Source organism: Neoarius graeffei, chromosome 22 (assembly GCF_027579695.1).
Source record: "Neoarius graeffei isolate fNeoGra1 chromosome 22, fNeoGra1.pri, whole genome shotgun sequence".
Lineage (NCBI taxonomy): Eukaryota > Metazoa > Chordata > Actinopteri > Siluriformes > Ariidae > Neoarius > Neoarius graeffei.
This window is the reverse complement of record NC_083590.1, coordinates 22797110-22809621: the sequence shown is the minus strand read 5'-3', so window position 1 is coordinate 22809621 and position 12512 is coordinate 22797110. Positions and strand designations below refer to the sequence as shown.

The 12512-nt window shown below is 41.8% G+C and overlaps 1 protein-coding gene across 4 annotated transcripts in view; it reads right to left on the bottom strand.

The window, feature by feature from the left end:
- Positions 1 to 12512, bottom strand: part of gon4la (gon-4 like a) — a 51288-nt gene that overhangs the window by 32798 nt on the left and 5978 nt on the right. For 3 of the 4 annotated variants that reach the window (XM_060904629.1, XM_060904630.1, XM_060904632.1), the window contains exons 2-6: positions 7321 to 7392; positions 4847 to 5049; positions 4689 to 4763; positions 4541 to 4591; positions 2978 to 3028 (exon numbers count right to left, since the gene is read on the bottom strand). In XM_060904629.1, the coding sequence (XP_060760612.1) occupies positions 2978 to 3028; positions 4541 to 4591; positions 4689 to 4763; positions 4847 to 5049; positions 7321 to 7392 (452 nt within the window). The remainder of the gene's footprint in view (positions 1 to 2977; positions 3029 to 4540; positions 4592 to 4688; positions 4764 to 4846; positions 5050 to 7320; positions 7393 to 12512) is intronic. The other variant, XM_060904631.1, reaches the window with a different exon arrangement.

Below are 12512 nucleotides of genomic sequence, written 5' to 3'. Positions count from 1 at the left end.
AGTGTGCGAATGAAACGTGAAAGTGCGACTACAATAACAGAAAGCGAGAAGTTATGTTACATACGAAGGAAAGGAAACGCAGAACCAAACTAATAAATATCGGCGGTCAGCGAGCACCTCGGTGTGATCAGCTGTTCGTTTAGCGACAGAATGATGGAACTGTCAGTGCACGCTCAAAGGTAAACCTGCGCATGTGCACACACACACACGGACTTCCTCTGTCTGCTTGAAGTGAGCGATTTCATGCATGTTATTTGCTCGGGAATCCCCTCGAATTAAATAACTTCCCAGTTACAGAATGGCCTGATATTTTGTGAGATATTACAGAAATAAACATATACCACAATGACCAAATTTCAAAGGGAACTAAATTTCACCGATTTTATGAAATCAAAAGACCAGCTAGCTTTAAACATCCTTTCATTACGTTTTCCTGAAGATTTTTTTACAACCCTAATTCCAAAAAAGTTGGGATGCTGTGTAAACTGTCAATAAAAACAGAATGTGATAAACTGCAAATCTTGGAAACTAGGGCTGTAACGATATGCGTATCGAAATCGAAATCGCGATACGCAGAGCCATGATCCGTATCGCGATACAAGAAGGCAGAATCGCGGTACACCCTTTCAAACTTCTCCTCAGCCCAAAAACAGAGGCGCTTCCAAACTTCAATTTATGAATACTTTACTTTTTATTTAAATTACATTTTAAACTTACTTAAATTACTTTTATTTTTTTATATCTATTAGTAAGTTGTTTTTTCGCCGACCTGCGACAATCTTCTGCGAGTCACGCAACGTCCACACTCGCCACTGGCAGAGCATTCATTTCTTTTAAGCGGTCGCCATTCTGGTTGCGACGCGGGGAGCGAATCTGTAAACAAGCAGCTCATTGGCTGGCTAGGTGTGCCACAAGCCAATCACAATCACTTGACCGGAAAGGCATGCAGTGTTGCCAGATTGGGCGGGTTTAGGTGCTTTTTGGCTGGTTTTGAACATATTTTGGGGTGGAAAACGTTACAGTATCTGGCAACACTGAAGGCATGTCTGCTTGGGCGGAAGCCTTCTGCGGCAGTTACATTTTGACACGTGAGCAATGTTTCACCATAAAAATTCCGTAATTTCCATCTGTTTTCCGCGATCACAGAAAATCATTGGCCCTATGAGAGTGAGACAGTGAGAGAGCCACCCCCCCCCAAAAAAAATCTTAACGGATTTACACGATTTGGAAAAATGACTTTTTCAGAACCAAAAAAACAGAGCTTCCGGCTCAACAGTATTATTTTGAGAAATAAAACAATCTTTGGATATACATTTGTTCATTTTTGCATACATATTACTCATTCTCTGCAGTGGTCTGAATTATTTGTTATTAAATAGTTAATGTAAGTAAGTAAATGTTAAGTCAAATTTACTACTTTAAAAAAACATTTTTAAAAAAATCGTGGGCATATCGAATCGTGGGTCAAAAATCGCGATACAAATCGAATCGTGAGTTGGGTGTATCGTTACAGCCCTATTGGAAACCCTATATTTCATTGTAAATAGTACAAAGACAACATATCAAATGTTGAAACTGAGAAATTTTATTGTTTTTTGAAAAATATATGCTCATTTTGAATTTGATGTCAGCAACAAATTTCAAAAAAGTTGGGACAGGGCATGTTTACCACTGTGGTGCATCACATCTATATTGAAAAACACTGTAAACGTTTGCGAACTGAGGAGACCAACTGCTGTAGTTTTGAAAGAGAAATGTTGTCCCATTCTTTCCTGATATACAATTTCAGTTGCTCAACAGTTCAGGGTCTCTTTTGTCGTATTTTGCACTTCATAATGCGCCAAATGTTTTAAATGGGAGACAAGGCTAGACTGCAGGCAGGCCAGTTTAGCACCCGGACTCTTTTACGACAGAGTCATGCAGTTTTAATATGTGCAGAAAGCGGTTTGGCACTGTCTTGCTGAAAGATGGAAGGCCTTCCCTGAAAAAGATTTTGTCTGGATGGCAGCATATTGCTCTGAAACATGTCATTCAGCATTAATGATGCCTTCCCAGATGTACAAGCTACCCATGCCATGTGCATTAATACACCTTCATACCATCACAGACACTAGCTTTTGAACTGTGCACTGATGACAAGCCGGATGGTCCCTCTCCTCTTTAGCCTGGTGACCTTGATTTCTAAAAAGAATTTCTACTTTTGATTTGTCAGACCTCGGGACAATTTTCCACTTTGTCTCACTCCATCGTAAAAGAGCTCAGGCCCAGAGAAGGTGGCGGTGTTTCTGGATATTGTTAATATACGGTTTTAACTTGCATTTGTGGATGCAGTAATGAACTGTTTCCACAGACGATGGTTTTCTGAAGTGTTCCTGAGCCCATACAGTGATGTCCACTCCAAACATGCGTCTGCTTTTAATGCAGTGTCTCCTGAGGGCCTGAAGATCACAGGCATCCAATGCCAGTTTTCAGCCTTGTCTCTTGCATACAGAGATTTCTCCAGAGTCTCTGAATCTTTGAATGACATAACGTACCATAGATGATGTGATCCCCAAATTCTTTGCAATTTTACAGTGAGGAACGTTATTCTTAAATTGTTGCACTGTTTGCCCATGCAGTCTTTCACAGAGCAGTGAATCCCTCCCCATCTTTACTTCTGAGAGACTCCGCCTCTCTGGGATGCTCTTTTTATATCCAATCATCTTACTGACCTGTTGCCAATTAACCTAATTAGTTTTCTTTAGCATTACACAACTTTTTCAGTCTTTTATTGCTCCTGTCCCAAGTTAAATGACCATATATTTAAAAAAAAAGCAATATAATTTCTCAGCTTCAACATTTTATATGTTGTCTGTACTATTTTCAATGAAATATAGGTTTTCCATGATTTGCAAATCTTCACATTCTGTTTTTATTTAGGTTTTACACAGTGTCCCAACTTTTTTGGAATTGGGGTTGTAATTCATCATTTCGTTACCTTCAGTGTGCTCGGTTTCTTGATTGGTGAAATGTTCCAGGTAGGAATGACCTACGAGAGAAAATGCAACAGAGTCATACTCGAGATAATGAGACGCGTTCAAGGCACACACCTCAAAACAAGAAATTTTAGATTAATAAATAAAACATATAAGTAACACTGTAATCAAAAGAAAGAAATCTCATATCATCTCTAGCCGCTTTATCCTGTTCTACAGGGTCGCAGGCAAGCTGGAGCCTATCCCAGCTGACTACGGGCGAAAGGCGGGGTACACCCTGGACAAGTCGCACCCCGCCTTTTGCCGGCCACGGGGCTCGAACCCGGACCTTCTTGCTGTGAGGCGACAGCACTAACCACTACACCAACATGCCGCCCAAAAGAGAGAAATATATAATATTTTAGAGGTGTAATGATATACCAGTATGAAGGCATACCATGATGGAGAAATCTGCAAATTTAAAACTGGAAGTATCCTGTATAAAAATTGTTAATGCTTAATAAAAAAAAAAAAAAGCTTTCGGAGAGGTAAAAAAGGTTTCTTTTAAATTTGTTTTTCTTGAAAAAAATAATGCTGACAACTGAGCGATCCTCTTAAAGGTTTAAAGGATCAGTCTGCAATTTTTCAAGCTTTTCACTGCGGCCCGTAAGGTGAATTGGAATTGCAAAGAAAATGTGAATAAATAATCTAAATCCAGTGCTGTTTATTCTGTTAGCACTATATATGCCTTGGGAGTGGGCAAAAAAATAGAAAGACCTGTCCTGAGCAGCTCCGTTCTGGCTGGTAGGTGGAGCTAATTTCAGGGCCAGAAAAGCAACAGAAGAAGAAATGAAGGAAGAAACTAGCTATGCAATATTGTGAAATTTTTTTCCCCCCAAATGTATCTTTGAATTTATATGGTTAAGTCTCGTCTGGGGCGGCACGGTGGTGTAGTGGTTAGCGCTGTTGCCTCACAGCAAGAAGGTCCGGGTTCGAGCCCCGTGGCCGGCGAGGGCCTTTCTGTGCGGAGTTTGCATGTTCTCCCCGTGTCCGCGTGGGTTTCCTCCGGGTGCTCCGGTTTCCCCCACAGTCCAAAGACATGCAGGTTAGGTTAACTGGTGGCTCTAAATTGACCGTAGGTGTGAATGTGAGTGTGAATGGTTGTCTGTGTCTATGTGCAGCCCTGTGATGACCTGGCGACTTGTCCAGGGTGTACCCCGCCTTTCACCCGTAGTCAGCTGGGATAGGCTCCAGCCCGCCTGTGACCCTGTAGAACAGGATAAAGCGGCTACAGATAATGAGATGAGATCTCGTCTGGAACCACTTTAACATCACAAACTGCATCTTTAATAAATCGTTTTATCAAATATTCTAACTTTTCTCTAACTTTGTGCTGCAGTGTGATGTATATAATCTTGTCTTTGCAACATGAAGCTGTAAGAATATAAAATGCTCATCTTGTATGATTCTTAATTTTTAATAAACCATATCTCTGCTTCTGATATTGGTGCAGCTTTAAAAGTTGCAACTGAAGAAACAAAAAAAATATATACAAGTATATAAAGGAGACAAAAAGGCAGACGCACCACTCCTTTCTCCACCACCTCCTTCAGTTTAGAACGAGTCATCTTCGGCTCCTGGGACAGTCAGAAAGAAACACAGGCAGTGAGTGATCAGGTCCAATCCCAAATCCATAAAGAGCACCGATACAATCCCTAAGCCGCAGATACTCACAAACAGAGGGACAGGTTCAGTCTCGTTGATGGCGGCTTTCATCATTGCCACGACGTGCTCGTTGGTAATCACCTCCTGCGAGTACGATTAAACATCAAACCTCTGATCTCGATATATTTGTTGCGAACTTCTATGTAACATGTAAAATCCATACTCACGTGTAGAATACTGCGCACGTTAGCGGAGGTCAGGTTGTGCTGCCGTGACTTGTTCTCCAGCTCCCTGTCCAGCTCTTGGTCGATCTCGACCTCTGGCTGGAGTTCATCCTCATCCTGCTGGGACCCTGTTTCATTCATCTCTCTTTTCCTCTTTGCACCTCGTTTTGCTTTCCCACTTTGCCGAGGGCAGTTTTGCTCCTTTTCTGAACGAGGAAATCAAATTTAAAACATTAAAAACGTTTAATGTAATTTCCTTATAGTGATCAATTATTACTGCAATAACTGTTAATAATAAAGCCTACTTCTGTATAAGTAAGGAATATAACACTAGGAAGCATGCTGTTAAAGGAAAATAATCAAAGACCGGATAGTGTGATGCGACCTGACGTGAAGCAGAGTTACTGTTAACACGGTGAAGTTGATTATTTTCCTAATAACAGCAACTCCTGAAGTGTTTTATTCCTCTTACACCACAGGAAGATTACATTCTTTATATAAAGTAAAGAACAAGATCAGCTGTGAGCTCCTGCTCACTTACATATCCCCCCGCTCTCACTTAGATCAGAATGCAAGCAGTCGAAGGAATAGGACACTTATTATGAATGTTGACTTCAACAAATAATGAACCCTGAAACAAGTAAGTAAAGAGCATTGTCTCTCCCCAGGGGTTTCAAATTAGAGGTCTGCGTGGGACAGAATTTTCAGTCCCGCTCCCGCAAAGAATTATGATTTTCAGTCCCGCTCCCGCCCGCGCCTGCCATATTTTGTCCCGCTCCCGCCCGCAAATCCCGCATGATGCAGACGTTCGCATTATTTCTCACAAAAGTTCTTGTCATCGGCTTGGGGAATTAAACATGCTGAGCTTAGCTGAGCTGAGCTCTCCACTGACCGATCCTTCATTTATTGTAAGTTTATTGTTTAGACTCTGACATTCTGCTGACACATTCCAAGTTGAGCGCTGCATGCGCTCATGATTGACAGCTCTCGCTTTGCGCACTCGCACTCTCACTTCCGAGTCTGTGGCGTTATGATTCCAACCGCGATTTCATTCTCCTCTCATATGAAGTGCTGCGCAACCACAACCAGCTCCTCAGATTATACACTGTCTATTTCTCGCTTTAAATTGAACAATCTGTGCGATACACAGTCCTTTTTAATACTAGTTAATACTTTTTAATACTTAGGACTAATACACTTGAGTTTTTAATGGTAAATGTACCTCTTTTTAAAGCAGCACTTACTTCTGAAGCACTGTGAGCTTCACTAGAGGAGCTCTGCTCTTCTGCCATGATCGGAGATCTCAAACACGGAAGAGTGGAAAGGAATCGGAAACGTACGCGAGATTAGACCACATCCGCAAATTTAGGCATCTTAAAATGTTTTTATTCATGCCAAATAAAATATCCAGCACAAATTAAATACGATAGACATAAATTAATAATTTATAAATTTTATTTTAAACACATTTTTAGTTAGCGGGACTGCAGCTTATCACCTCTCCCGCCCACTCCCGCATTGTGCACTCCCCTCCCGCCCACGCCCGCAATGAGCTTTCAAAATTTGTCCTGTGCCGCACTGCTTTGCGTCGGGTCCCGCGGGACTCCCGCGGGAGTGCAGGGCTCCATTTCAAATAGCATCCTGCTAAACTGTCATTTTGAAATAGCATTTTGCTTCTTGAAATAGCGTCAAAATCCACCGTATATGTTTCGTAAATACATTCAGTCAGTAAACAGGAAGTCGATGTGTGACAGACCTGAAAACGGTAAACACGGTATAGAACCCCAAGCTTGAAGCTCGGTACCAAATATCAAGCAGTTGTGATTTGCAGTTGCTGAGAAAAGTGTTACGAAAATTTTGTAAATCCATGCTATATGTTTCGTAAATACATTCAGTCGGTAAACAGGAAGTTAATGTGTGACAGACCTGAAAACGGTACACACAGTATAGAACCCCAAGCTGAAGCTCGGCACCAAATATCAAGTAGTTGTGATTTGTAGTTGCTGAAAAAAGTGTTACAAAAATTTTGTGAATCCACGCTATATGTTTTATAAATACATTCAGTCGGTAAACAGGAAGTCGATGTGCGACAGACCTGAAAACGGTAAACACGGTATAGAACCCCAAGCTGAAGCTCGGTACCAAGTACCTATGATTTGTGGTTGCTGAGAAAAAGGGTGTTTCGGATGGATGGAGACACGGACGGACGGACAGCGGTAAACCAGTATACCTTTGTATTAGTTTATAGTTACATAAGAAATGCAGTTTGTCTTGCTATAGAGAAATCAGAATGTTCAAAGCCCTTTGTGATGCCCTGATGACTTTCCTATGGTGGAAAGCTTTATCTCTGACTGTTATAAAGAACTGAAACTGAAGACTCCTTCCATAAATGTTAAATCTCCTTACAACAACAATAAATTTCTGACCAATCAGGATCAAGAATTCAAGAACACAAAACAATACACTGGACAACCTACCGACTGTGATGATAAGAGTCTTCTCTGCATCATCATCTGATGACGAGCCACACTGTGCTTCTGTTAAAGAGACTTAAAAGTTATGGTCTATAAGATTTTATAACAGGGTATGATGTATAGGAAACATAACACACACACACACACACACACACACACACACTCTGCCTGTGGTCCATTTACAAGGACTGGTTGCTATGGTGATTGCTACATCAACTCTTTTTTTTTTTTTAGAGATTGTGAGCATTGTGTGATATCTTTGCTTTTATAAAACAATTGCTAATCAACAAAAAATGCTTCAAAGTTTCCGACTACTGATCCTGCTTTTTTTTCTTTAAAGCGGTCCAAGCACCAATTACACAATTATAGTGAATATACGTTCAATATACAGTACCAGTCAAAAGTTTGTACAGCCCACTCTACTGATCACTAATCACTTTTCCCCATAACCTCTCTTTTTTGCAGTTATTCCACAAAACCGAGTTGTACATGAGCCGATAGCCGATGAGGTGCGTCGTGCTGAGTCGGCTATAATCCATGTACGACAAGATTGAGTGGAATAACTGTTTTATTCTATCCACATTCACTGGATTTTGAGAAGCAGAGCATTTTTATTTTTTGCAAATTCTATAAATAAAAACTTTATACAAAATGTCCAACAAAATCATTTCCACTTAGAATGTAAAACTGGCGAAATGACAGGAGCAATTTGTGAAAAATGCAATAATAATAATAATAATTCTTGAAAGGACAAAAAAATGTTCTTACCATCAAATACTTTTATTTCATATTTTGTTGCTTTTTTTTTGTACTTTTTGGGTTTTGTTTTCGAGTAGTTTTTATTTCGTCCTCGGTTGGTTCGGCAACACGCTCCGCCATTTTGTTTTTCTCTCCTCACGGTATATGAGCTGATTGGCTACTGTACTACTAGGCTATCAGAGTGCACAATTGCTCATATCCAGTGAATGTGAATAGAATAATACATTTTATAATACAAGTACGAAATGCTTGTAAAAAGTTTCTCATAAATGTTTCCTTCATGGCTACTCACTGTCACTACTTCTTTTTGTTTGTGTTCCTGAGACAGAAAGCGTCATCCTATAAACGCGTAAAAGTTTCGTTCATCGTCGAATAACCAAAGATGACTACAAGAAATAAATTTAAGAAATAATCAATAATCTTTTGTTTTCTATTCTGATAAACTTCTATTCTATTTGAAGTGAACATCTTCCTTCTTCATGTCCTTCTTATTTGCAATTTGAGCTGCAGTCAGTCATGAGGAATAACTAGCATGCACATGAGTTTGTGATGTCACCTGGCGACTTTTTTTTTTTGAGCTTAGATACTTTCCCCGGAAAAGTACAACAGTGTTATGGTTTTATACACCGATCAGCTATAACATAATGACCACTTATAGGTGAAGAAGTGAACAACACTGATTATCTCATTACAGTGGCACCTGTCAAGGGGTGGGATACACTGTATTAGGCAGCAAGAGAACAGTCGGTTCTTGAGGTTGATGTGTTGGAAGCAGGAAAAATGGGTGAGTGTAAGGATCTGAGCGACTTTGATAAGGGCCACTTTGTGATGGCGAGATGACTGGGTCTGAGCATCTCCAAAATGGTACATCTTGTGGGGCGTTCCAGGTATGCAGTGGTTAGTATCGACCAAAAGTGGTCCAAGGAAGGACACCTGGTGAACCAGCGACAGGATCATGGGTGTCGAAGGCTCATTGATTCACATGGGGCACGAAGGCTAGCGCATACGGTCCAATCCTACAGAAGAGCTCCTGTAGCACAAACTGCTGAAAAAGTTAATCCTGACACCTTTCTGTTTTCGCCAGCATTAACTCTTTCAGCAGTTTGTGCTACAGTAGCTCTTCTGTAGGATTAGACCATATGGGCTAGCCTTCATGCCTCATGTGACATGCAAAAGTGAAGAGCATGAAGGCAAACCGGGGACACAGAGTGTTTCTTCATCTCACCCATGAGCCTTTGACACCCATGACCCTGTCACTGGTTCTTCTTTCTTCAATCACTGTTGTTCGGTACTAACCACTGCATACCAGGAACACCCCACAAGATGTACCATTTTGTTCGATGCTCAGACCCAGTCATCTCGCCATCACAGTTTGCCCCCTGTCAAAGTCACTCAGATCCTTACACTTGCCCATTTTTCCTGCTTCCAACACATCAACTTCAAGAGCTGGTTGTTCTCTTCTCTTGCTGCCTAGTACAGTATATCCCACCCCTTTATATAGATGCCATTGTAATGAGATAATATAATGAGTGAATGTTATTCACCACTTCACCTGTCAGTGGTTTTAATGTAACAGCTGATCAGTCTATACAGTGGTGCTTGAAAGTTTGTGAACCCTTTAGAATTTTCTATATTTCTGCATAAATATGGCCTAAAACATCGTCAGATTTTCACACAAGTCCTAAAAGTAGATAAAGAGAACCCAGTTAAACAAATGAGACAAAAATATTATACTTGGTCATTTATTTATTGAGGAAAATGATCCAATATTACATATCTGTGAGTGGCAAAACAGTGTTTCCCACAGAAATTTTGGAGACTATGGGGGCAGCCCATGGGGGGGCGTGTCCAGTTGAATTGCAGGGGTGTGCGGGGGTTGTTTAGCGCGTGGCGCACATGTCCGGTTGAATTGCAGGGGTGCGCGGGGGCTGTTTAGCCTACTAATACTACTAAACTAAGACTAACAAAGAACAAATTCGTTGGTATTGGTTATGCACCTTGTATTTTATTTTAGCATGTTGCTACAGAGGGCAGTCCTACAAGAAGAACATATTACAGATAGCAACCAAACCAAACCAAAAATCCTACAATACTTCACACCCTGAACTCCTACAAAAAGTCCTACAAAACAAGGACTTCTAGCTCTGCTGTATGTCAAAAGTGACCCTGACAAATGCCTGCCCTATTTACAAAGACCACACCCTGCACTTGTGCATTTGATTTTTCTTGGCTTTGAGAAAAAAAAAAAAAAAAAAGAGTTCGAGTGCCCTTTCATAATTTATATCTTCTGGTTGTGGCCCGTTAATGGAAATCCTCAAGCAGGCGGCCAGGTGCTCTCCTTGCAGTCTGTTCCGAAGGTCTGTTTTGACCTAAAATGGCAAATAACTTGTTACTACAATGAGTCGTGTGATTGTAGAGCTCACTCTGAAATATTTAATTAAGTGAAAGTGAGATTGAACTTAGGTGAGATTTCATCTCATCTCATTATCTCTAGCCGCTTTATCCTTCTACAGGGTCGCAGGCAAGCTGGAGCCTATCCCAGCTGACTACGGGCGAAAGGCGGGGTACACCCTGGACAAGTCGCCAGGTCATCACAGGGCTGACACATAGACACAGACAACCATTCACACCTACGGTCAATTTAGAGTCACCAGTTAACCTAACCTGCATGTCTTTGGACTGTGGGGGAAACCGGAGCACCCGGAGGAAACCCACGCGGACACAGGGAGAACATGCAAACTCCACACAGAAAGGCCCTCGCCGGCCCCGGGGCTCGAACCCAGGACCTTCTTGCTGTGAGGCGACAGCGCTAACCACTACACCACCGTGCCGCCCTTAGGTGGGATTTGAGCATAAAAACAATGGGTAAATGTAAATTGAAATTCACATCACTAGTGAATCAAAAACGATCACCAATTGAGATTCACATCACATCAATGAAAAACGATCAAATTCGAGTCAAGAAGTTAATTTAATTAAGTAGGTAACTAACATTACATGCCCTTAATTATGTGGCCTAATAGCTTCACCTTTAGAAGGTAGCCTGTTAGAAAAGGCTAAAAATAATTTAACGTCTTCCGTCTCACCAGTAACAAATTGCGTTAAGGCTACTAGCACTAATTCTCAAAAGTGGCATCGAAGTTCGCTCTCTGTTAGAATAGACTACTTTTCCCTTTTAACATGTACATGCAGACCTCAAATCAAATCAAATCAAATCAAGTTTATTTGTACAGCGCTTTTAACAATAAACATTGTCACAAAGCAGCTTTACAGAATTTGAACGACTTAAAACATGAGCTAATTTTATCCCTAATCTATCCCCAATGAGCAAGCCTGTGGCGACGGTGGCAAGGAAAAACTCCCTCAGACGACATGAGGAAGAAACCTCGAGAGGAACCAGACTCAAAAGGGAACCCATCCTCATTTGGGCAACAACAGACAGCCTGACTATAATATTAACAGTTTTAACAGGTATAACCCTCAACTGTCCTCATGGGGCCGTCCTTCACAGGAGTGGGGCGATAAAACTCCGACCAGACACAGGGCACCAGGATGGATCAAGCAGGTCCGAGGGGCAGAAGAGGCCAGCATCTCAATCCCAGGATCAACATGTAACTCAGAGGGACAGATGGGGGGGGAGAGAAAGAAAACACGTTGTTAGGTATGCCCTAAAAATGACAAGTATTAAATCTGTGTGGTAGGCTCGCAGAGACGAGAGTCTTTACATCAGGCATGACGCACAATGGCATGTTAATATGGTAAAAAATATATCATGACCTGCTCTGGCTGGATGCTTGATTGGGTGATGGGAGCACACTCCTCAGCAATGATGAGATGCAGATGGGACCCTTAGGCCTGGCCAAGACAATTCAGTTACATTTCACCGGGTCTGGGACATGCGACAGAACGTCTGACGGCCGATTCCCTGCAGGCTACGATAGCCAGTCGAGGTCCCCACCGTCTCCACCAAAAGATTTCCTGTTGACTCCATGTAACTCAGAGGGACAGATTTGGGGTGGGGGGGGGGGGGGGGGGGGGGGGGGGAGAGAAAGAAAACACAGGTGGTTAGGTATGCCCAATGTCACCTGAATAAGTAGGAACAGTATACATATTGCACCGAGTACAAGCAGGGACTCCGGCAACTAACTATGACAGCATAACTAAAAGGAGAGAGCCAGAAGGTAACACAGGCATGAGGGAGCCCCGGGACATAAAGCAGCCAGCCACTACACCATCAACAAACTCGAGTGAGCAAGCGAGTGGGGACTGACAGCATCCATACATCCCAGTTTACCAAAACACTCTATGTCTGAGGACCCTCCAGATCTACTCCTTTACCTCATAAACACCATTAACAAAAGGCTTGACTAAACAGATATGTTTTCAGCCTAGACTTAAATGCTGAGACTGTGTCTGATTCCCGAACATTACTTGGA